Source organism: Eretmochelys imbricata, chromosome 1 (assembly GCF_965152235.1).
Source record: "Eretmochelys imbricata isolate rEreImb1 chromosome 1, rEreImb1.hap1, whole genome shotgun sequence".
Taxonomy (NCBI): domain Eukaryota; kingdom Metazoa; phylum Chordata; order Testudines; family Cheloniidae; genus Eretmochelys; species Eretmochelys imbricata.
In genome coordinates, this window is record NC_135572.1 from 226,221,669 (window position 1) to 226,246,891 (window position 25,223).

The 25,223-nt window shown below is 46.5% G+C and overlaps 1 protein-coding gene and 1 long non-coding RNA gene across 3 annotated transcripts in view; both read left to right on the forward strand.

Moving 5' to 3' along the window:
- The window catches only part of TULP3 (TUB like protein 3), a 79,929-nt gene that overhangs the window by 44,634 nt on the left and 10,072 nt on the right, over positions 1-25,223 (forward strand). The window contains exons 1-7 of one of the 2 annotated variants that reach the window (XM_077824945.1): positions 2,701-2,782; positions 5,661-5,823; positions 12,625-12,801; positions 21,658-21,788; positions 22,972-23,169; positions 23,685-23,797; positions 24,203-24,317. In XM_077824945.1, the coding sequence (XP_077681071.1) occupies positions 5,709-5,823; positions 12,625-12,801; positions 21,658-21,788; positions 22,972-23,169; positions 23,685-23,797; positions 24,203-24,317 (849 nt within the window). In that variant the 5' untranslated portion in view covers positions 2,701-2,782; positions 5,661-5,708. Of the gene's footprint in view, positions 1-2,700; positions 2,783-5,660; positions 5,824-12,624; positions 12,802-21,657; positions 21,789-22,971; positions 23,170-23,684; positions 23,798-24,202; positions 24,318-25,223 lie in introns of those variants that run through there. The other variant, XM_077824938.1, reaches the window with a different exon arrangement.
- Positions 7,811-9,935, forward strand: LOC144269370 (uncharacterized). The gene is made up of 2 exons (XR_013346909.1): positions 7,811-8,691; positions 9,283-9,935. It is a non-coding gene; the product is annotated as an uncharacterized LOC144269370 (long non-coding RNA).

Sequence of the window (25,223 nt, forward strand, 5' to 3'; positions counted from 1 at the left end):
AGTAGCAGCCGTGTTAGTCTGTATTCGCAAAAAGAAAAGGAGGACTTGTGGCACCTTGTACTTGCTTCCGTTCTCCTCTTCTGTCTGTCTGTCAGATAAGGGAAATGTCAATGACAGATTCTCTCTCATATTTATTTTGAGGATAATGTGTTGTTGACTCTTGCTGTCTTGCTCCCTGACATTTCCTTCCTTCATATTTCCTTCCCTCCTGCTCTTGGATGATTATGGAATATATTTTGGATTTTTTAGTCCTGTAACAATATACTGGTATGTTCTGTGATCTGAGCCTGGTTATATATTTTGTACAACTGCAGAACCAGCAGACCTGAATTTCTGGTAAAGGGTCCGACTACCAATCAGAAGGGTAAATTTGACCTTCAATTTGTATTTTCAAAGTTTCTCTAATTCTTATGTATGTTGTTTCTTCTTCCAAACCAATATTTTAATACTTATAAAATATATTTTTAATGTTCAGGCTATCCTTTGTGTGTAATGTTACAATAACAAACTAACTTGGACAGCACAGGTCTCAGAAGTAACCCAGTAACAAACCAGCCTAGAGAACATGACTCTCACAAATAATATTAGAATAACTGTAACCCATGTAGCCCATCTCTCAGGAATGCCAACTACGACAGCAAACCAGCTCATGTGCGGTAGCGCTCATGAAGAGTGCTAGGATAATGAACCAGCACATGCAATCTAGCCTTCGTATGTTATCATGCAATTAAAGAAACAGTGTGCACACTCCAGACCTTCTGAGGAAAGTTGCCAAAAGAGATAAAAAAGAGCAAAGGGCCAAGAACTGAGCTTTGCAATTGAGGATACGCGCAGGGAAAGAGCCATCACTAGAAACAAAAAGAGAGAGGGTAGTTTCATAGGTTCGGAGGGGAATGATGATAGAAGGACACCTGCCTCCAGGTGTCCACTTACTTTAAGGAGAATGTGGAGACTGAGAACTGGGGGCTATCATCAGTGAGAACAACCTTCAGATTGCTCTTAGGGTTACTAATGAGCACACAGGGATGATCTGTCTTTAGTGCAAGTGACTTGTACACATGTAGAACATCCCATTTGGCTCAGTGATGAGCTACAGTGTACTAAAATCTGATTCTCCACTTTCCTTCACAGACCTTGTAACTCTCCGTACCAAGCGTAGTTCTCTTCACAGTTACACGCATGCGTCCAGCAGCATTTTACCCTAATTCTTTAAGTTAGAACTTGTTTCCTTTATCACTTGTTATGACATCACAAGTGACATGGTTATATATGTTGACACTCAGGGCATGGCTACACTTGCAGATGTAGAGCTCTGGGAGTTAAATCAGCCTTCGGAGACCGCAGCAGGGAAAACGCTGTCATGTGTTTACACTGTCAGCTGCAAGCGCACTGTTGTGGCCACATTAGCAGCACTTGCAACACCACAGAGAGCAGTGCAGTGTGATAGCTATCCCAGTGTGTAAGTGGCTGCAGCATGCTTTTCAAATGGTGGGGGTGGAGTGTGACAGGGAGTGTGTTGTGTGTATGTGGAGGGAGAGAGAGTGGGTTTTGGGGGGGAGAGAGTGTGTCAGCATGCTGTCTTGTAAGTTCAGACAGCAGCAGACCCACCCACCCCCCTGCCTCTCTCTCTCTCTCACACACTCACAGCAGCAGCATTCCACAGTGATGGTTGCTTTGTTCCGGAGCAGATAAGCAGCCGGCTGTCAGAAACTGAGCTTTGAAAGGGTATATCTGCATGCCTGCAGCCGAGTTCAAAACAATGACAAGAGTGGCCACTTGACTTCAGGGGATTATGGGACATTTCCGGAGACCAATCACAGCGCAGTAATGCAACACCTCATTTAGACTGACGCCTGGGCGTTTCAGCCGGGGTGCAGCAAGCTTTATGCTTTTCGTGGAGGTGGATTACCAGGAGTGCTCCAGCTGCAGAGTCCAGGTGCTCTACATGCCTTGCCAGTGTGGACACCTTGGGAGTTAGGGCGCCCGGGACTGATTTAATGCCCTCTAACTTGCAAGTGAAGCCAAGCCCTAAGATTAGGATTCATAGTTCATTTGACTCTGGCTAAGTTTGTCATTCAGCTTTGTATCACAAGGAATGAGTTCACTTGGTATATCCAGTTCTCTGTCATTCAGTTAACTCAACACGAATGATTGAAACACCCTTGACTTCCCCTGTAACTCCTACTCCTTCTTGTCCTATCCATAGCCCCCAGTGTCTGGGAGCTGTCAGTTGTGAGTTCTCCTCTGGGGATGCCTGCTCCTATCAGAAAGTCCATTTCCTGTGCAAGTCCTGACCTGTTTTGCTGAATCACAATAATATCACTGAGTGCAATAGTAATGTCAGTTGGAAGAGTGAGTTCAGGTCAAGGATTTGAGAAATAGGATGTGGCAGTGTGTAGTGGGGTGGCTGCCCCACTCCAGGAGAGCAGGGGTTAAAAGCAGCCCTTGGAGAGGGTTGTGGCTGGGACCCAATTAGAAAAGAGGATAAGAGCAGGCATAGCTGTGGCCACACCCAATCAGGCCAACCCAAGCTGGACCTGATACAAGGGCTAAGGGAAGAGCTGGGTCAGTCTCACTCCATCCTTGGAGTGGGAAGGACCTAGCTGCCTGGGAACATGGGGTACCTGGAGCAGAACAGTGCCAGTGGGCAGAACCCCAAGGTAAAGGGCACTGGGGTCAGGGAGAGACACGAGGCCTGAGGCAGGAGAGACACCGGCCAGCAGGGGGTGCTCTGAGGCTGAGGAGCTAATTCCTGAGGCAACCAGTAGGAGGTGCTGTGGCGGTGAGTGCTCAACCTGTTAACACAGTGTAATTGAAGACTCTTATCACATTGTAATGCATAGGCACAAGGGAGCAGGGAAAGAGGTGTGGTCTCAAGCTTAACTTCGGCATTTTGTGATTTTTTTTGGTGGTGGTGGTGTTTTGAAATTTTACTAAGACACAGTTGCAATAACATGTTAACATACTACATAACTTGCTCCGATGTAGCATCAGGTTAATATTCAAGAACCTGGCTAAAGATTCTGGCTTGCTGACTGGAGAGTCCTCCTCCTCTGAGTATGTCAAAAAGGATGACCACATTTCTAAACACCCATTCTTTTTTTGGCACTTGTGTACATACTTGCTGTGATAGCTTTCCCATTACAAGGACAGTCAATATTTTGCTATACCTCAGTTCCATAGGAGGAGCAGTTACATTTTTCTGGTAATGTGCAATGCAAAACTTAGCTGCTAACAATAAAAAAGAAATTAATTTGTCATTCTGTTTAAAATGTAGATCCTTTAATAGGGTATTAAGTAAGCGGGTCAGGGGATATGTAGGAAGCTGGCGTTTTGTCATAAGAGGAATTTCTTTAATAATTCCCTTTCCCTTAGAGCAGTGGTTCCCAAACTGGGGTTCTCAAAATGTTACAGGGGGTTCTTGGGGAATTCCCTAATGGTGGACAGAACTGTCCTTAGGAACCCTGGGCAGCATGGGGCCAGTAGCCTCCAGTGAAGCCCCTGGACTTCCAAGAGCTAAGCAGATCAAAGCAAAGATATCTGTCACACATCTTTACTCTTCAGGACTCCTTATAAGAAATGGAAAGGGAGGTGGACATTTTTTGCTGTTTTTAAAATTAAATAGGCAGCTAGTTTTGTTTTTTAAGTTATTCTGAAGAACAAGTTTTAAGCTTTGTTGTAACGTGTGTTGTTTGCCTGGACTGCTCAAGACCTGAATGCTTGTGTAGGAGGAACTCTTTGAGTTGGCTTCTTAAATACCTTCATGCTGGTTCACATCTGATGCTCCTTGATGAAACATAGGAGCCTTGGCTTATAACAGGCTTATTCAAAGTGATACAAGCTACAAAATTGAGATCTTGGAAGAGTGTTGCTGTTTTCATAATGTAATAAAAATACTGTAATGATTATTATTGATGTTTAATATGCATGGCATAAAAAAACATTTTATTTCCAAGATCACTGCTTTTATAATTTATACTCAGGTAAAGGAGAAAATCCCTGGAAATATTCATTTTTAGGAGGGGGTTCATGAGACTTGACATTTTAGTGAAAGGGGTTCACAAGTTGTTAAACTTTGGGAACCACTGCCATAGAGAGTCCCACCCATCCAGATCAATTTTTGTCCAAATCCCTCTCCCTTCTTTTTATCTTTTTCAGTCAAAATTGTACATTCTTAGAAACCTTTTGTTCCTACTTGCTCCTGGGTCAAGTCCTCAAATATGGTTAAAAGTCTAGATAGAGCAACCTTATGTTAAGATTTCACTATAAAATATTTGAATTGTTATCCATGCAGAAGTAATACTACACAAATGTACTTCTTGGCATTTAATATGAAATTAGCTTATCTGTACTATTACACATTTGACATACCAAATTTAGTAACTGAAGATGTTTTTCAAAAAGACAGAATGTTTAGTCATAGAATCAGAGATGCTGGAGCAGGAGTGGGCAAACTTTTTGAACCGAGGGCCACATCTGGATGGGGAAACTGTATGCAGGGCAAGGGGTTGGGGTGTGGGAGGGAGTGCGGGATGTGAGGGGGTGCGGTGTGCAGGAGCGGGCTCAGGGCAAGGGATTGGGGCAGAAGAGGGGTACGGGGTGTGACAGGGGGCTCAGGGCACGGGGTTGGTGTGCACAGGAGTGCAGGGTGCGGCAGGGGGCTCAGGGCAGGGAGTTGGAGTGCGAGGTGCAGGAAGGGGGCTTAGGGTAGGGAGTTGGGGGACAGGGGTGCAGGAGAGGTTTGGGCTCTGGCCTGGCACTGCTTACCTAAAGCGGCTCCGGGGTGGCAGCAGCGCGCACCGGGGCCAGGGCAGGCTCCCACGCCACGCAACGCAATGCCACTCCGAGAAGCAGCCAGCACCACAACTCTGCGTGGCCTCTGGGGGAGGTGAGGGGCACAGGGCTCCATGAAGCTCCCATTGGCCGTGGTTCCCCATTTCCGACCAATGGGAGCTGCGGGGGGTGGTGCCTGGAGGCAAGGGCAATGCACCGAGCCCTCTGCCCCCCCTGGGGCTCAGGGACGTGGTGCCGGCCGCTTCTGAGAGCGGCGCAGGGCCTACGGCACCACGGGGGGCAGTCCCGTGGGCCAGATCCAAAGCCCTGAGGGGCCGGATCTGGCCCGCAGGCCGTAGTTTGCCCACCCCTGTGCTGGAGGGTCCTGATGGGTCATCATTTCTATCCTATCCATCAGTTTTAAATAGGTAAGTTATGGACAGTGATTAATGAAACCACCAGACAAGTTTTGTATCGCTAATTCTAGTTTGTGAAATGCTTCATAGTGAATTTTGAGTAAACCTGCTAAATTTAACTCAGTGTGAATTAAAGAGTTGTGGCAGTTTATATTGGATACAAAGACAAAAGATTGCTGATGGCCAAGAATTAGGTCGCAGTCTAAGGTGGTGCCTTGACCCCTGGCTGCCGGCAATGGAATCTGAGAGTCCAAGTGAGTGCCTCAGTCCAGAGTCTTCAGAATGATTCCAGGATGCAGACTTCACCGAAGCATGAAACCCTTATCAGAGCGCACCAGAGCTTTTCAGACTTCACAGTGGTTCCAATATAAAATACTTTGCCAATGGCCATGGAGGGACCATGCATTGACGCCTCCTCTCTAGTGTATGTGGCTATTCATCCTTCCTTCGTATCCTTTGTTTCTCTTACAGAGAGCTCTTCTGGAGAAGAAGCAGAGGAAGAAACGTCTTGAGCCCTTGATGGTGCAGCCAAATCCAGAAGCAAAGCTGCGTAGATCAAAGCCCAAAGGGTGTGAGGAGCAGACTCCCTTAGTAGAGACCCACACTCCTTTTCACAGCGATGTTGTCCTGCATGGTGCGTAGTCCTCCTGATCAACAGACATTCTTACTAATGCTAATTTGTTTTTACCTTGGGGTGATCACATTTACATTCCCCAGGGGAATGGGTGGCCAAGAAACTAAAGGGATCGATTTTGTTGGGTACAAAAGAAGAGCAGCATTCATTTGTTCCTTGTCACTCATCTGGTGCTAAGCAACACTGCGCTGTAAAAAACTATCAACCTGACCTGGACTCCAGTGTCAGATTAAATAATTAGGTTGGGAAAATCCATCCACCTCTGAATGATCTCTCCTTAGAGTTAGACCAAAGCCATCTGGCTGAACAGAATTACATGTGGAATTGTTTAGTTTCCTCACCTCCTGGGTACTTTAGTAGTGTTCCCAGAAATGTAGGGAGCTATACATCTGGAGCAGGAGAGATTCATTGGATTTTTCTGAAGCAGTAAGAGAAAAGGAGGACAGGGAATAAATGAATAGCAGCAAAATGCACTATCATGACAGACTTCTCAAAAATTGTTGTGACAGGCTGCTTGGGAAGGGGAAGGCAGTACAGGGGTTGATGAATATTGAATTTAGCTTTCTTAGTTTCTCCTGTCTCCACTGACGTTCCTTATACACGCTGGGTTTCAGCCACAGCCCAGTTCCTTCTGAAACTCTGAAGGAGTAAACCCCCCTCTGCTGGTGGCAGGGATTTTTGCATTCTCTTTCATCTCAGTCCTGGAATTCCTCTCCACTATCCTGTTAACTCACTCTAATCTCAAATTACAAATCCAAGTGTCGGGTGAGAGGAGTTTTTCAGAGTCTTGTCCCTGTGACATGCAAACAGGATCCATTAGATTTCTTGCCATATGGTAAGGAGGTAAATTTTGGGATCAGTGGGCCCTGCATATGGCAGGGAGGTGACAGCAACATAGCAGCAAAGTGTTGGTAGTAAGGAAAGCTATAGGCACTGAGAAAGCAAGGAGCTAATGGCAAGAGCTCAGTAGTCTCACAGCATGACAGTGAAATAGTGATAAGAAGCATTGGGAACAGTGACATAGCAAGAGAGTGTGATGAGCTCACAGCCCAGGGAGCCCCACACATGATGGGGCATAGGAGGTGACAGGGAAAACCCCACAATCCTGGGAAAGTATCGGAAAAGTACCACGAGAGGCAGGATTCTTGCAAACTATCAGGGAGGTAGCAGGGTGTGCCTTGGGGTTTTGTGATACACATTAAAGGGATACCATGAGCTAAAAAGGATAAAAATGAACTTAGTGGTTGCTCCTAGAAATATATTGTCTCCTGGCAGCCTGTCTCTTTAAATCTCTTTCCTGTTCTGTGGATCAGTGGCTGCAGATTGGGAGAGGAGTGAGAGGAGACTTCAGCTGTAGCATTTGCTGGACTGATAGCCTGCTTAGAATTACCTGGGAGAAAGCAGATTGTGAGAAACTTTCTGGTTGGAGAGCGTGCTTCTGAAATGAGACAGGAGAGAATAAAAACACCCCTGAATCAGGAAGCTAGATACTACAGAAGTCAGAGGGATGAAAATTGGATAGCTTCCCTGACCTTGAAGCTGCTTGTATATTTTCAGACCAAGAACCTTTAAAATGGAGTGAAGATTGTAAATGTGTCAGTAACCCAAAGGTAAAACATCTGAGTAAACCACTGTAGTTTTAAAATACAAAAAACAGCAGAAAACCAAGAAATCCAAACTGAAGACTGCACTTAAAACAAATTCTAGATGGTTTGGAAATGCGGAGTTAAGTACCCCAAACAACCTTCACTCTCCCATATCCCTGGCACATAGTGCACCCTCTGTGTAAAGTGTCTGTGACAAGAACTGCAGTATCACCAGCTGCTTTATATGGTTAACCTTGTGTACGTTGGTTCCACCAGAAACCCACGTGGCAGCTACATATACTTTGGCATCTTGTCTACAGCTGTGAACACCCTCTAGTTTACTGTGACTTACGTAGCAGATATTCTTAGCCTTGGTCTACACTAGGAGTTGAGGTCGAATTTAGCAGCATTAAATCGATTTAACCCTGCACCCGTCCACACGACGAAGCCCTTTTTTTTTTGACTTAAAGGGATCTTAAAATCAATTTCCTTACTCCACCCCCGACAAGGGGATTAGCACTGAAATCGGCCTTGCCGGGTCGAATTTGGGGTACTGTGGACACAGTTCGACGGTATTGGCCTTCAGGAGCTATCCCAGAATGCTCCATTGTGACCACTCTGGACAGCACTCTCAACTCAGATGCACTGGCCACATAGGCAGGAAAAGGCTCGCGAACTTTTGAATTTCATTTCCTGTTTGGCCAGCATGGCAAGCTGCAGGTGACCGTGATGGAGTTCCAGAATCGCAAAAGAGCTCCAGTATGGACCGAACGGGAGGTACGGGATCTGATCGCTGTATGGGGAGAGGAATCCGTGCTATCAGAACTACGTTCCAGTTTTCGAAATGCCAAAATATTTGTCAAAATCTCCCAGGGTATGAAGGACAAAGGGCATAATAGGGACCAGAAGCAGTGCCGTGTGAAACTTAAGGAGCTGAGGCAAGCCTACCAGAAAACCAGAGAGGCAAACGGCCGCTCCAGGTCAGAGCCCAAAACATGCCGCTTCTATGATGAGCTGCATGCCATTTTATGGGATTCAGCCACCACTACCCCAACCGTGTTGTTTGACTCCTTCAATGGAGATGGAGGCAACACATAAGCAGGTTTTGGGGACAAGGAAGATGATGATGATGATGAGGTGGTAGATAGCTCACAGCAAGCAAGCGGAGAAACTGGTTTTCCTGACAGCCAGGAACGGTTTCTCACCCTGGACCTGGAGCCAGTACCCCCCGAACCCACCCAAGGCTGCCTCCCGGACCCGCCAGGCGGAGAAGGGACCTCTGGTGAGTGTACCTTTTAAAATGCTATACATGGTTTAAAAGCAAGCATGTTTAATGATTAATTTGCCCTGGCATTCACGGCTCTCCTGGATGTACTCCTAAAGCCTTTGCAAAAAGTTTCTGGGGAGAGGGCAGCCTTATTTCGTCCACCATGGTAGGACACTTTACCACTCCAGGCCAGTAGCATGTACTTGGGAATCATTGTAGAACAAAGCATTGCAGTGTATGTTTGCTGGCATTCAAACAACATCCGTTCTTTATCTCTCTGTGTTATCCTCAGGAGAGTGAGATATCATTCATGGTCACCTGGTTGAAAGAGGGTGCTTTTCTTAAGGGGACATTCAGAGGTGCCCGTTCCTGCTGGGCTGTTTGCCTGTGGCTGAACAGAAATGTTCCCCGCTCTTAGCCACAGGGAGCGGGGAGGGATGAGGAGCTAGCCACACAGTGCGGGGAGGCAAAATGCGACCTTGGAACGAAAGCACATGTGCTATGTATGTAATGTTAACAGCAAGGTTTACCGTGAAAGACTGTAGCCACTGTTTTATAAAATGTGTCTTTTTAAATAACGCTGTCCCGTTTTCTTTCCTCCATTAGCTGCATGTGTTTTAAGGATCACAGGATCTTCTCCTTCCCAGAGACTAGCGAAGATTAGAAGGTGAAAAAAACGCACTCATGATGAAATGTTCTCTGAGCTCATGCTGTCCTCCCACACTGAGAGAGCACAGACGAATGCGTGGAGGCAGACAATGTCAGAGTGCAGGAAAGCACAGAATGACCAGGAGGTGAGGTGGCAGGCTGAAGAGAGGGCTGAAGCTGAAAGCTGGCGGCAGCGTGATGAGAGGAGGCAGGATTCAATGCTGAGGCTGCTGGAGGATCAAACTAATATACTCCAGCGTATGGTTGAGCTGCACCAAAGGCAGCTGGAGCACAGACTGCCGCTACAGCCCCTGTGTAACCAACCGCCCTCCTCCCCAAGTTCCATAGCCTCCTCACCCAGACGCCCAAGAACGCAATGGGGGGGCTTCCGGCCAACCGGCCACTCCACCCCAGAGGATTGCCCAAAAAAAAGACTGGCATTCAATAAGTTTTAAACTTTTAAAGTGCTGTGTGGTCTTGTCCTTCCCTCCTCTACCACCCCTCCTGGTGCTTCTCTCCTCCACCACCCCTCCTGGGCTACCTTGGTAGTTATCCCCCTATTTGTGTGATGAATGAATAAATGCAAATAAATAAATTCATGCATTTCATGAATGTGAAGCAACAATGACTTTATTGCCTCTGCAAGCAGTCATCGACCCTTGATATCAGCAGATCTTTGATTGCGTTGGCTACTTGTATCACAGCAGCCCCCACAGTAGATTTGCCCACTCCAAATTGATTCCCAACTGACCGGTAGCTGTCTGGCATTGCAAGCTTCCACAGGGCTATCGCCACTCGCTTCTCAGCTGTGATGGCTGCTCTCATCTTGGTATTCATGTGCCTCAGGGCAGGGGAAAGCAAGTCAAAGTTCCATGAAAGTGCCCTTACGCATGCGAAAGTTTTGCAGCCACTGGGAATTGTCCCAGACCCGCAACACTATGCAGTCCCACCAGTCTGTGCTTGTTTCCCAGGCCCAGAATCGGCGTTCCACAGCATGAACCTGCCCCATTAGCACCATGATGCCTGCATTGCCAGGGCCCATGCTTTGAGAGAAGCCTGTGTCAGTGTCCTCATCACTCTCGTCACCACGCTGACATCGCCTACTCGCCCGGTTTCGCTTTGCCAGGTTCTGGTGCTGCATATACTGCTGGATAATGCGTGTGGTGTTTAATGTGCTCCTGATTGCCAAAGTGATCTGAGCGGGCTCCATGCTGCCGTGGTATGGCGTCTGCACAGAAAAAAGGCGCGGAACGATTGTCTGCCATTGCTCTGACGGAGGGAGGGGCGACTGACAACATGGCTTACAGGGAATTAAAATCAACAAAGGGGGTGGCTTTGCGAGAAACAGAATGGCCCCCTCAAGGATAGAACTCAAAACTGGGTTTAGCAGGCCGTTGATTTCACAGGGGGAGGGAGGAGAAAATGAATACAAAACAAATCTGATCTATTTCTTGTTTTGATCCACTTCATCTATCTTTATATATCTTGCTGGCAGCAGACTGTGCAGTACGACCACTAGCCATCGTCATCTCCTGGGTGCTCGGCAGAAGACGGTGCAGTATGACGACTAGCCATCATCTTCTGCTGCCTGGAGGTTAAAAGACAGTGCACTGCCCGTAGGACTGAATCGCCATGAAATGAAACTTAAAAGGGGAATGACTTGGCTGAGTCACTCCCATGTTTGCCCAGGCACCCCTGACCTCATCGAGGTCTGTTAAAAGAGGACCCAGGACTATGTCGACGCCGGCTACCAGTCATACTGCACTATCTGCTGCCAAAAGGCAATAAACTGCTGCTGTGTAGCAATGCAGTACCGCGTCTGCCAGCACCCAGGAGACATACGGTGACGGTTAGCTGAGTGGGCTCCATGCTTGCCGTGATATGGCGTCTGCACAGGTAACTCAAGAAAAAAGGCGCAAAACGATTGTCTGCCCTTGCTTTCACAGAGGGAGGGAGGGAGGGAGGGAAGGGGGGCCTGACGATATGTACCCAGAACCACCCGTGACAATGTTTTAGCCCCATCAGGCACTGGGATTTCTACCCAGAATTCAAATGGGCAGCGGAGACTGCGGGAACTCTCTTCACTTAACGTCATCCCTGTTAATGTTATTATCATAGACTATCAGGGTTGGAAGGGACCTCAGGAGGTCACCTAGTCCAACCCCCTGCTCACAGCAGGACCCATCCCCAATTATTGCCCTGATCCTTAAATGGCTCCCTCAAGGATTGAACTCACAACCCTGGGTTTAGCAGGCCAAAGCTCAAGCCACTGAGCTATCCCTCCCCTGCGGGATAGCTACCCACAGTGCAGTGTTCTGGAAGTCGATGGTTGCCTCGGTACTGTGGACACACTCCACCGACTACATGCACTTAGAGCATTTGTGTGGGGACACACACAATCAACTGTATAAAAACACTTTCTACAAAACCGACTGCTATAAATTTGACCTAATTTCATAGTGTAGACATACCCATAGACTAACATCAAGGTGATTAACAAAGAAGATGACTACTGTGGACAGTAAAGGCTTAAAATGGTTGCCCATAAAAAAATAAAATCTAGGAGTTTCAATGTGCTTTACAAACATCGGTTAATTTAAACTCATAACCCCTTGTGACAATAGAAGTATCATCATCCCCATTTAGGGATGGGGAAACTGAGGCTTGGAGAGGTTAATGTGACTTTCCCAAGGTAACACGGGAAGTCTGTCAGAGCCAGATTTAGAATGTAGGTCTCCTGACTCAGAATCCTGTAAAGTGCTTCTTTAGGAAGACGGCCTTTTTTCCTCCCCTTGTGGAAAATTCATAGATTCATAGATTCATAGATATTTAGGTCAGAAGGGACCATTATGATCATCTAGTCTGACCTCCTGCACAACGCAGGCCACAGAATTTCACCCACCACTCCTACAAAAAAAAAAAACCTCACACCTATATCTGTGCTATTGAAGTCCTCAAATTGTAGTTTAAAGACCTCAAGGAGCAGAGAATCCTCCAGCAAGTGACCCGTGCCCCATGCTACAGAGGAAGGCGAAAAACCTCCAGGGCCTCTTCCAATCTGCCCTGGAGGAAAATTCCTTCCCGACCCCAAATATGGCGATCAGCTAAACCCTGAGCATATGGGCAAGATTCATCAGCCAGATACTACAGAAAATGTCTGGGCACTCAGCTGCAACAGTGTTCTAAAAGGGTGTTTGAGTGGGGAGAGGTGAAATTAGGTGCCTTCTTGTGATGCTTAACACAGTCAGCTAGTTACAAAAACTGTGAGATTTCTCCATTCTGTTTCACTTTTGCCTGCAGGCATTGATGGCCCAGCTGCCTTCCTGAAGCCAGAAGTTCAAGACTTAGGGACCAAACTCCAAATCCTCTCTGTAGGATCTTCCACAACAGAAGATGATGCAGATCAGGACAATGATGAAGAGACTCTCATAGATAGAGCTGCCAAGCCGGATCTGCAAGAAATCCTACAGAAACGAGGTGAGAGTTGGCTATATGCAAGGTTCGGACAGGGGTCTGTCAGGAATCATCTCACAATACAAGTGTGCATGTGAGCTTCCATACACAAAGGCAGCCAGCAATTTCTAGAACATACATTGGCGGATGAGTAACTGTCATTCCCTTGTCTAAAATGCTAATAGTAACTGGCATACCTATCATGTTTTAAGAGATTACAGAAATTCCATATAATTTCTGGTCTTTCCAAAGGAAGTAATCACAAATTGCCTCTCTTGGTTTTGCCAGAGTCCAGGACATTTTTATTCCATGTACCTATCTGTTAATATTATAACAACACAATATAGTTCTTAAGTATTAGAAATCTCCACTGCCAGCCAACAATGCAGTAATTACTTAACTGCTCAGGAGACCTGCAGGAAAGGTACTCTTCCTGATTCAGAGGATATCCCAAACAGCTGTTATAGAAAATATGCATAAAGGTTTATTGTCAAATACTGTGTCCCGTTGAGCAGTTTCTCATCAGAGCGTCCACTGTTGCCAATTGTATCACATCCCTGCCAGTACTGCAGGAAGTCTGTTAGTTGCATGCTGTCTAAACATTATGCAGTGAAATAAAAATTAATACTGTGTTGTTTGATGCACAGTTTACATTACCTTGTGCTACGTGTCATCTAAAAGGTTCCCAAAGGACTTAACCTTTGAGTTATGTAGTAATTTGTAAGGATCGTGTCATCCACCACTCAGAAGCAACCGTTGTTTATCCATGAACAGCAACATTACACAAGAGTTAGGACAGGAAGTGCAAGAGAATAACTGATTGAAATTACACGGGAAATTTAGGAAGGCAGAATGTAAGTACACAGATTAGAATTTGGCCAGAACACCGGGGTTAACGCCTTTCCTCTTTCAAAATGTGCCTTGGGATGTTTATTGACAAGTAGTCAGGAACTTAGCTTTAGATCTCATCCAAAACGCAGCACCTCCAGCAATGCTTTGTATGTGTAATACCATACTGGGACATTAGTGTAATATTGAATCATAGGGAAGAATGCAATTTACAGGATCAACAAAACTAGGTATTTCAGCACTTTCTGCACTTTCCCACTCCTAACCCTGCTTACCACAAGAAATCAGGTAGGATCACAAAATAAAGTGGTGTGACTCCAAGTATAAATCCCAGGAAGCTTACAGAAGTTCCCTCTCAGTTCTTATTTGAGTATATGCCCTGTGGGTGCTGTGCACTGTTGACCGGAGACCATAAAGCAGCATCTGCAGGCCTGAGCCTGCACAGAATAACTCCTCATGCTCCCATATAAGGTCATGTAGGGAGGTGCGGACCCACTGCCACTCATTTATCTCTAAACCCATCTGTGGCTTGAGATGGAGCAAAACTTGGGTGATGTCCACACTACTGTGGTAAATTGACCTAAATTATGCAACTCCAGCTACATGAATAACGTAGCTGGAGTTGACGGAGCTTAGGTCGGCTTTCTGCGGTGTCTGCACAGCACTGGGTTGATGGGAGAGTGTCTCCCGTCGACTTACCTTACTCTTCTCATTCAGGGTGGAGTACCAGCGTCGACCTGAGAGTGATTTAGCGAGTCATTAGACCCGCTAAATTGACCCCCCCAGTGCATTGATTGCCAGAGTGTTGATCCGGTGGTAGTGTAGAGATAGCCTTAGTATCTGCTGTTCTACAGCTTCCCACCTTTCTCACTTTCTGTGAATTTTTCATTTAGTTATTTACTTAGTTTGTTGTTTGTTTAATTTCAGAACAGTTGTGGTTTCAAAGGGAGGTCTCTTCCCTCCCCCCTCCAGGACTTCTAGTTTAGTACATTGGCACCAGATTATGCCAAAGACACTGTGGTTTAAGCCCTGACCATGCAACAGTAATTCTAGTTGTCTCTGGTGTCTCAGAGAGACTCACTTCCCATCAAAGGGCAAGGTCTGCTCAGGGTTTAAAGGCAGGTTTAGAAATGGAACACTCCTTAGCTTCTGAGGGGTCTGCTTCCCCACTTGCACATCAGCCTCAGCAGCTCAGGTGACTGCTGGAACCTTGGCAGCACCCCAGAGATAGTGATTTCTAAGAAAAGAAGACTCTTTCCCTTACCAGGGAAACAAAGAGTGGTAGGTCACCCCATAAATCTCAGTCTTGGGACACCTTGAGTCCCCTAAGGAGTTACCTTCCCCTCTTCTTATGTAGTACCAACACCTTGGTACCAGTTTCACTTGGCGTCTCAGACTGAAATCAGTACCAAAGCATTCGTACCTGTGACAGGTTGCACACTCACCACCATGGTGCCTCCTACTGGTTGCTCCGGGAATTAGTTCTGTCCAGCTGTGGAGCGCCCTCTGCAGGTGGTGTCTCACCTGTTCTGCTCGGCAGTGCTGTCTGGGACCCGCATTGCTCCCTGGCTTGCGTCATCCTCTTCTGGACACAGCCCTCCAGCTGTGCCCCACTCGGTTCTCTCCCCTTCCGGGGGTATCCACAGTCCTCAGTCTGGAGCTGCAGTTGGCCATGAAGGCAGGTGCAAAGTCTAGCCTCTTGCCTCGGGCAAGCCACAGTCTGTATCAGGCCATGCTCCTCTATGGCCAGGTGTAGTGGAAGGGGGAAGGAGGAGGACCCAGGTCCGTCCATTACTCTGGGTCCTGGCCCAGGGACTCTCTGGCGGTAGCCATGAGCTGACCTCCTTCTCTCCCTTCCACTGCTCATGCTCCCTGGGCCACTTCCCTTTGGCTCTTGCACCTTCTCGGCCCTTTTTTAGCAGGGGCCGCAGCCTGGAAGGTATCAGGCTGGAGCTTTCCCTCTGCTCCCCTGAGCCTGCCCAGCGCTGCTCTGTCTAAGGTGCTAGCCCTGGGAGCCAGTACTCCTCCCTTGCTTGTCAGGGAGAGACTCCTGTCTCTTCTGCTTTGCAGCCTTCATATAGGGCCCAGCCTGGCCCTGATTGGCTGCTTCTAAGCCTTCTGTGATTGGCTGCGTTCTGCGCATCCGCTCCAAGGGCTGCTATTAACCCTTTGTCTGCCAAAGTGGGGCAACTGCCCCACTACAGTACCACATAAGACATTGTGTGCAGAAAAGTCTTCCATGCACAGAGTGGCTCCTACATCAGTACCATCCAGCACCTCTCAGCCCCTTGATGTACACAGGGCTTCTGCCTGCACTCCGGTACCGCCACGTCTTACAGCTCCAGTGTCAAAGAAGCTGTTCTGTCAACTTTGCCAGTACTGCATGCACCAGTTCCTCCTTGGCACCGATCCACATCCCAGTTCCAGCACCATTGGCTATCATAGCTCTTGACCATGCTCGAGATTCTTTTCTCTGGAGGATCTTCTCATTTTCGATAAACCAGGGTCTCCCTTACTAAGGAGCTGTCATAAATATAAAGGGAAGGGTAACCACCTTTCTGCATACAGTGCTATAAAATCCCTCCTGGCCAGAGGCAAAACCCTTTCACCTGTAAAGGGTTAAGAAGCTAAGGTAATCTCGCTGGCACCTGACCCAAAATGACCAATGAGGGGACAAGATACTTTCAAATCTGGAGGGGGGCGGGAACAAAGGGTTTGGTCTGTCTGTGTGATGTTTTTGCCGGGAACAGATCAGGAATGCAGCCTTCCAACTCCTGTTAAGTTAGTAAGTAATCTAGCTAGAAAATGTGTTAGGTTTTTTTGTTCAATGGCTGGTAAAATAATCTGTGCTGGAGGGAATGGATATTCCTGTTTTTGTGTCTTTTCGTAACTTAAGGTTTTGCCTAGAGGGATTCTCTATGTTTTGAATCTGATTACTCTGTAAGGTATTTACCATCCTGATTTTACAGAGGTGATTCTTTTACTTTTTCTTTAATTAAAATTCTTCTTTTAAGAACCTGATTGATTTTTCATTGTTAAGATCCAAGGGTTTGGGTCTGTGTTCACCTGTACCAATTGGTGAGGATTGTTATTAAGCTTTCTCCAGGAAAGGGGGTGTAGGGCTTGGGGGGGATTTTGGGGGAAGACGTCTCCAAGTGGTCTCCTTCCCTGTTCTTTGTTTAAGATGCATGGTGGTGGCAGCATACTGTTCAAGAACAAGGCAAAGTTTGTACCTTGGGGAAGTTTTTAACCTAAGCTGGTAAGAATAAGCTTAAGGGGTCTTTCATGCAGGTCCCCACATCTGTACCCTAGAGTTCAGAGTGGGGAAGGAATCTTGACAGGAGCTGTACTAGATCTCTCTCTTGGGTACTGCACTGACAGCTGCAGCTTGACTTCCAACACTTGGTGCCATCACCAATGCCCGGGCCCTTTTATTCCAGAGGATATTTCTGACTCTGAGGTCTCTGTACAGGGCTCTACCTTGGAACTGTTACACTCTTCTTGAGTTCATTTACTGAAGGGGACCTTGTGGAGCCCACCGGGTACCCTAGACCTTTGGGATATGAACATCCTTGGAGACGCCTCACCTATCCCCCTCCTGCGTGGGCTTACTGGAACCCATGGGAGCACTTTGTGGAACAGTTTTAGAGGGTACCAGCTAGAAAGAAACCCCAACACCCACCAGTACCACATCATTCACAGGCACTGACAGACCATCCTTCGGTGCCGTATGCCCCCTCGGTACAAGAGGAGCAATAGCCACAGATGGAAGAAAGCTCACCCTTATCAGCCAAGTCCTCCTCCTCCCCAGATGAGGTTGTAATGCCACCATTGCCCTCTTCTGCTGATGACTTTAGAGCTTTCCAGGAGCTAATGAAACACGGGATGGAATCCCTCCAGATCCTGCTAGAAGAGGCCCAGGAGTCTCAACATTCCCCGATGGACATTTTAAATATCATTCCCGCAGGGAAAAATTGCCCTACCAATTAATGAGGCACTGTTATTGCCTTCATGTACTTTATTGCAAACACCTGCCACTATTCCACCCAAGCGGGGAAATAAAATATGTTGTATTACAGCTAAGGGAATGGAGTACTTCTCCCATCCCATCACTAATTCCCTGGCGGTGGATGTGGCTAATGAAGGAAACTATCAAGCTTGCTCCAGACCCTCTGCTTTGGACAAAGAGGCCAAACAAATAGACCTGCTGGGCAGAAAGAGCTATTCATCATCAGCTCTTCTATTTTGTGTTGCAAACTACCAGGCTTTGACAGTGAAATATTATTTAAGTTATTCCAAGTTCACAACACTTTATTGAATGCCTGCCACAAGACTAAAAAGACCAATTTCAGTCCTTTGTCTCTGAGGGTCAGTTAATCATGAAAGCCTCCTTGCAGGCTACTCTCGATGCCGCTGACACAGCTTCTAGATCCCTGGCTACTACTGTGTATATGCAAAGAGTATCTTGGCTCCAGCCTTCTGGACTCCTGAAAGAGGTGCAGAATACCACTGAAGACCTTACCTCTGAAGGGCTCAAGCTCTTCAGTGCAGACACACACTCCTCACTCCACACCCTTAAAGGTTCAAGGGCAGTGCTATGGTCACTGGGAATTTATATGCCTGCAACAAAAAGACACTTTAGCAGGTCTCAATCTGCACAGGGTTCAGACCATTCAAGCAGCACCCACACCAGGCTTTCTTAGAGCTTTGGAGCCTTTGAGGAGGAGATCCAAACCTCACAAAAGAGGATCACTCCCCTGCCCCCTCTGCTGTACAATTCTACCATTCCACCCACTTCCATTGATTGAATATTCCACTTCCTGCCTGCCTGGAAGCACATTGCCTCAGACAAATGGATATTAGAGGTGGGTGACATGGAATATTGCAACACAACCACCACCCACCTCCCTTCCCTGTCTTTTTTCAGGGACCCCTCTCACGAGGAGCTCTTAAAGCAGGAGATCCAATCTTTCCTGCTCTTGGGGGCAATCAAGCCAGTTTCCCATGAGTTTGCCAGAAGAGGGTTCTAGTCCAGCTATTTCATAGTCCCCAAAAGGTGTAGAGGGTGGAAACTAATCCTTGATTGCAGACATTTGAATACCTATGTCATTTCATAATGCTTCAGGATGGAGACGCTAGCCACCATAATTACATTCCCAGATCTGAGAAACTGGTTCATTGCCCTCGACCTCCAGGAAACCTGTTTTCATGCAGGTATCCACTCCTCCCACAAGCGTTTCCTATGTTTTGTAATAGGCCCTGAATGTCTTTACAAAGGTCCATTCAGCTATAGCGGCCCATGTATGTCAGTGGGGTGTCACAATATTTCCACAGTTGGATGACTGGCTTCTCAGAGGTCACTCAGCAACCTCCAAGGCACTTAGAAGCCCTCAATGGGTCTAAGAACTAGGTCTCAGTTTTTGCCCATCCTATCATGGCTGGATTACTTAAAGGCTTACACAGCTTGTTTTCCCCTATGCAGAACCCCACTCCTCCATGGAACCTTAATTTTCTCGATGTCTTTAAACCAATGTCTACCTGTTCTCTCCTCTACCTCTCCCAGGCTATCACTTGGGATAGATGAATAGGAGAACTCAATGTGCTCATAGTAGACTCACCATTCACTGCCTTCTGTATAGAAATGGTCACACTACATTCCAATCCTTGTTTTCTTCCTAAGGTCTTTTCAGAATACCATATTAATCAGGAAATCCATTTATAAGAGTTCTATCCAAACCTTCTATTCAAATGAAAATTCTGCGAGCAGCTTCTATTACACATGGGCATATTTAACTGAATGAAAGTATAAACTAAGCAGTATGGTATATCATGTTTTAATAAAAGCTAGACAGCTTTTTATTCATTTCACTAAAGTCACTAGTAATATGGATATCACGACTCAGAAAGCAATATCCCACAAGAGGAACATAAGGATTAAATTCTTCATAACATAATGTTTGTGAGATGCTCAGTCTCACAAACTACAGCAAGCAGCCAACACACACTAAACATCAGAAGGGCTCTCACCTTCTACTTATACAGAACCAAGACCTTTAGGACCTCTCCCATACTCTTTGTATCCTTTGTTGAAAGGGTGAAGGGACAGGCCATTTCCACACAAAGACTGTCAAAGTGGGTCTCGGGTTACATCTTGACACGCTATGATACTGTCTCAATACAGGCCCCTCACAGAGGGAGAGCACACTCCACTAGGGCTCAGTCCACATCTTTTACGCTCCTGAAAGATGTTCCCATAGCAAAAATCTACAGGACCTCAAATTGGTCCTCTGTCCAGACATTTGCCATGCATTACCCTATCTTACCTGCTTCCAGAGCTGACATGTTTGGTGACGCAGTCCTCCAATATGCCCTGGATTTTCCTCCTGCTTCCTCAGCACCAATCTCCACATTGTGTTACTGCTTGGGAGTCTCGTATGGTGGTACACCCATAGGGACATATCTCAAAGGAGAAGACTTTACTTACCTTAACTTGAGTTCTTTGAGATGTTTTGTCCCTATGGGTAATCCACCTCCTGTTCTGCTTACTCTCTGCTGCAAATTCTCTGGCTTCGCAATTGAGAAGGAACTGAGTGATGGTAGGTCCGTACCTTCCTGAATGCCCGAGTATGAGGAATTGCTCTGTGCAGGCATGGGCCCACGGCCACTGCTTTACAGTCTCCGGTCAAGAGTGCACAGGCATCCTATGGTGGCCCATAGGGACAAAACATCTCAAACTCATGTTACTGTACAATTACTGTATATATTACTGTAATCTCTATTCTTCACCCAGAATTCTCTTGGACACACCTCCATCATCTTCTATACATAGCTGTGGCGTGGTTGCTTGGATAAAGATGAAACATTAAGAACAGGGACCTGTAGTCTACTTAGGCTACACCTCCATATTAAAGATGAGGGTGTTTGTAGAATTGATTTGATATGTTAGATTGCATTGATGCTGTAGGAATTGGAGAGAATTGGTGGTTGAAACAGTCTGTACTCAGTTATGAAGTATCTGTAAAATTGAAGAGTATAGTGAAGGATGGGTTAAATGTAAACTAGTAAGCATCACACTTACTGGGTTGGATAAACCACTTTAGGCTGGATTGCTTTTTCCTGTTCTTAAAATATCTGTTCTTGTCTGCATGGAAGTTAACTGAGATTCAGGGAGATACAACTGTAAGTGGAAAAAATAGATGTGAAACAATTGTAAAGGAAGCAGTGTGTTAGAGAGGGAGACAAAAGCCACTGAAGGCAAGTAGAATAAGGATAAAACCAAAATGAACAACTACACATAGATTTGCTTTTATGCTGGTGTGCAAATACACATGTACTGTATGCTCTGTTTAAAACTGTTTTGTCACCAGGCAAAAGTGGCTGGTGCTACAATGTTATCTGCTCAGTCATAATTTTCAAATGAAAATTGTGCGAGCAGCTTCTGTTACACATGGGCATATTTAACTGAATGAAAGTATAAACTAAGCAGTATGGTATATCATGTGTATGTATTAATAAAAGCCAGACAGCTTCTTATTCATTTCACTAAAGAGTCACTAGTGATATGATCTCAAGGCTCAGAAAGCAATGCCCCACACGAGGAAAACTCACACTAGGAATATAAGGATTAATTCATGATAACATAATGTTGGTGAGATACTCAGTCTCACAAACTACAGCAAGGAGCATAAGAGAAATATGTAAAAATAAATTCATATAACATAAGTACCTAAAATTAGGCTACTGAGTTCCTATTTTGGTACCTAAATAAATGGTCTGATTTTCAGAGATGTGGAAATATGGATTTAGGTGCCTAGCTTTCGGTCACCCTGTTTGAACATTTTATCTTTATTGCACAAAAGACAGTTAAAAGGCATCATTACTACCCTAATATTACTTTTCCATATAAACAGTCATTGCAGGTATGTTGTGGGTTAAAGTGAGGATAGGAGCAGGGAAGGGGTATGTGAATTGGTGATGCCCTGCATTTGTAACACCTTCCATTAGAGGTTACCTAGTCCTGAATTCTGACAGGGATCTCAGGCAGTTTGAATTTCGATGAGGACACAGAAGAGGAGGAAGAAGCTGGAAAGAGGTCAAGATCTCGTTCACCATATTCTGAATCTGAGAGGCCTAGTTCCGCAACCAGCCAGAAATCTGCTACAGTAAGTGTCATGAAAACACTGTTCTCAATGAGACTCAGACCCATGCTTTCTAGTGCCCATGTGTAAGGTGCTGACTTGTGTCCAGCCCACAAAGGACTCACTCCCACAACCAAGTCTCTTCCCAAGGGACTTTTCCTCTTTTGCCTCTCTGTCACTTCCGCTTCAGGACTTACTGCAGGATTCTTCCTTGCTCTTTTGGCTAAGCACTGTCTCCAGGACTTCTCCCTGGCGCCCTGTTTTTTCCCCCGGCAGCTTCTCTCAGCCTCCCCGATTAGGGGACTCTGGCAGCCTCTTCCAGGGAACTCCTTGATGCTTCTGCTCCCCTACTTCTCCTTCCTTACTGACAGCCTGGCTGTAGGGAACACGTGATTCCCCTCCTCAGCTGCACCTGATTAATGAATAGAGCTGGCTGGCCCCAAACTCTGACCATTAGAGCGGCTGACCACCTGTTACAGCACCTCAGTGTTAAAACATGCTAGTTCCAGCCCCTAGCCTGTAGCCAGTGTGCTCAGACCTGAAACCAGAGGGAAGCCAAGGTGTTGGCTTCCGTACCTTATATCCAGTCCTCCACTAGCTTCCACCGCCGTCTGTGTCCCATTTTGATATTCTGCATCTTGACTGTTGTCACTGTTCCTCTAGTGCTCACTCCTGCTATGGGGAGAGTTATTTCCACTCTAGATACCGTCTGAGCAAGCATAGACACACGTATGGTTTTCGCCATACCATCATACTGTGGTTTTCCGCAGCCTGTCCCACTCCAGGATCAAGGCTGACCAGAAAGTGCTATTCCTCATACTGTCTTTTTTTACAATACATTTCAAGCTTAGCAATTAAATGCTATGCTAAAAGGGACATTTCTCCCTTTGACTATAACAGCTTTTCACCCTGCGTCCCCTCCCTAGCAAGCCATTCTACCCTCTGGTTACTGGGGACTCTAGCCCAGCTTTTCCTTCCTTAAAGGGGTATTCTTCTCCCAGGGTAGGAGAAACTTCTGTCCTGATTTCTTCTTCTCAATGGAACATTCCTTCCTTGAAACACAGAGATCTCTGATCCAGCATCCCTTCCCCAACAGAGCTTTTTCCTCTTCAAATGGGGGCCTCCTACCCAACAGGCCATTCTTCTCTTGGGTTACTAGGTCCTCTGACCTGATTTCATTTTGCTGATGGGATAGGTCTTCCCACAGGACACAGGTGCTTCCTGCACTGCATCCCCAGAGTCAGATGCACAGCTGGGAGAAGTGGAGAACTTGGAGGAGTTTGCATTACGCCCTGCTCCCCGTGGCATTACAGTGAAGTGTCGAATCACTAGAGATAAGAAAGGAATGGACCGAGGCCTCTTCCCCACCTACTATATGCACCTGGAAAGGGACGACAACAGAAAGGTATTGGGACTAGCACACAGTCTCTAGCCCTGGGCTTCTGAACTTCTAGTACAAAACCTTTGGGTGTGTGGTGGAGCAGTGCTTAAATGGGGAAGGAACCTGGAGCTGAAAGGAGAAAGCTTGTGAAAAGAAGGAGAGGTTCACGTCCGTATCTGGGCGCAGGGTATGAAGGCAGCAATTGGGAGGTGTGGAAGCAATAGTATAAAGAAGGTGCACTAAAGCTGGAGTAAAAGAAGAGCAGAGGGATGAGTATCTGGTTAAAAATTAGGAAGGAAAGGTGCTTAAAATCTGAGCCATTGGGTGGGCTAAAGAGAGCTGAGATTTGGGGCTGTTTGCTCATGGGCTGAAGAGAAAGGTCAGTGGTATGGAAGTGGCAAGAAGGGGTCTGCCAAAGCGGGTGGGAGCTAATGGGCAGGGGAATGGTGATAGGGACAGTGGGATGGAGGCCAAAAGTAGTGTTGTGCCTCTGGGCTCTTCCAGAGCTTCCTGTCATGACCAAAGTTTTGTGTTTCCAGACGTTCCTTCTTGCAGGGAGAAAACGGAAAAAGAGCAAAACATCCAATTATCTCATTTCAATTGACCCAACAGATTTATCCCGCGAAGGGGAAAGTTTCATTGGAAAACTGAGGTGAGAGCCGCAAATAAAAGCCATCAACAGGTGCACGTTTCTGTGTTCATGTACTGCAAGAGAGGTTGGAGTTCTTCTCTTGCTGAGTCAGAGCCAAGGGCAGCAATCTAGTCCCATGCCAGGCAGAGCGTGACCTCACCCTCTCTTGGTTCACCCCTGGCTGTCCCTTTGGTACCAGTATCTCTTTCAGAGCGATGACTGTGGCCACTTATGTGAGGAGTCCTGGCTTGATGTTTTTCCAGGTCAGGTTATGGGCTCAGTGTAACAGATACTTTCACTAGAGCTGTTTATTGAGCTGCTGATGGGAAACCCCAGATGGGAATGTCAGGAGAGGCTGACCCAGTCTAATTATGTCACATAGTCTCACATAGAACATCTCACTGCCTCTCCGTTTCCTGATTCTAGGTCCAACCTTATGGGAACAAAATTTACTGTCTATGATCATGGAGTTAGCCCAGTCAAGGCACAAGGGCTAGTAGAAAAGGCCCATACCAGACAGGAGCTCGCAGCCATTTGTTATGTAAGTTCCTTTTATTTTTTCCCCCTACCCCAGCTTCTGAATCACTTAAACCCAGGCATTAGGGATGGGAGGCATCCTGCAGTTACAGCCACTTTGGCTGTCGTCTTGTCAGGACTTTCAAGCCAAGTATATGGATTGGAGGCCTGCAGGGAAAACTCAGAGTGCTTCCGGATGTTAGTGATTCCGCAGCAAGTTTTCTTAATTCTGCATCAGTACTGTATCAGTGCAACAGGATAACTATAATGTGCATTGGACTGCTGGAGGACTTTCATATGAGTCATAAAAGCAAGGTCTTGATTGCTTGTGGTTCTTTGAGATCTCAGTGGCACATTAACAAGAGACTAGATGTGTGAACTCCAGTTCTGTCCAGTTTCTACTCTGGTAATCCTAGTGCACCCTGGAGTTTCCATTGGATACAGTATTCTTCATTTCCCATCCTAAAATACTTTGTAGTGTTTCTGTGAGCTGTTAAAACAAGTATAATATATCCCTAAAAGGTGGCTGTCTGTTAATAGTGATGAAGTGATTTCTGTGTATGTACAATCAGCTATTCAAGTTTGTAACATGTTTGCTATATACATGTAAAATCATTATCCTGTTTCTCAGGTCTCTTCTCAGCAAGACCTGAGATGGAATAAGACAGGTTCCAGCTCCAAGGACCTACAGCAGAGGTCCCCAATCTGTGGAGCACGCCCCTCTAGGGGGGTGCGGATGAATGTTTGGGGGGCACGGCAGGGAGGGAGCACCACCCAGCTCTGCTCCTGGCCCCAGCTGTCAGACCTGCACTCAGGGTCCTGGCTGCTGGACCCGTCCCCTGAGCTCTGCTTCTAGCTGCGGCTGCTGGCCCAGGGATCCAGCTGTTGGTCTCCACCCACAGCTGAGGCTCCACTTCTGCCCTTGCCCCTA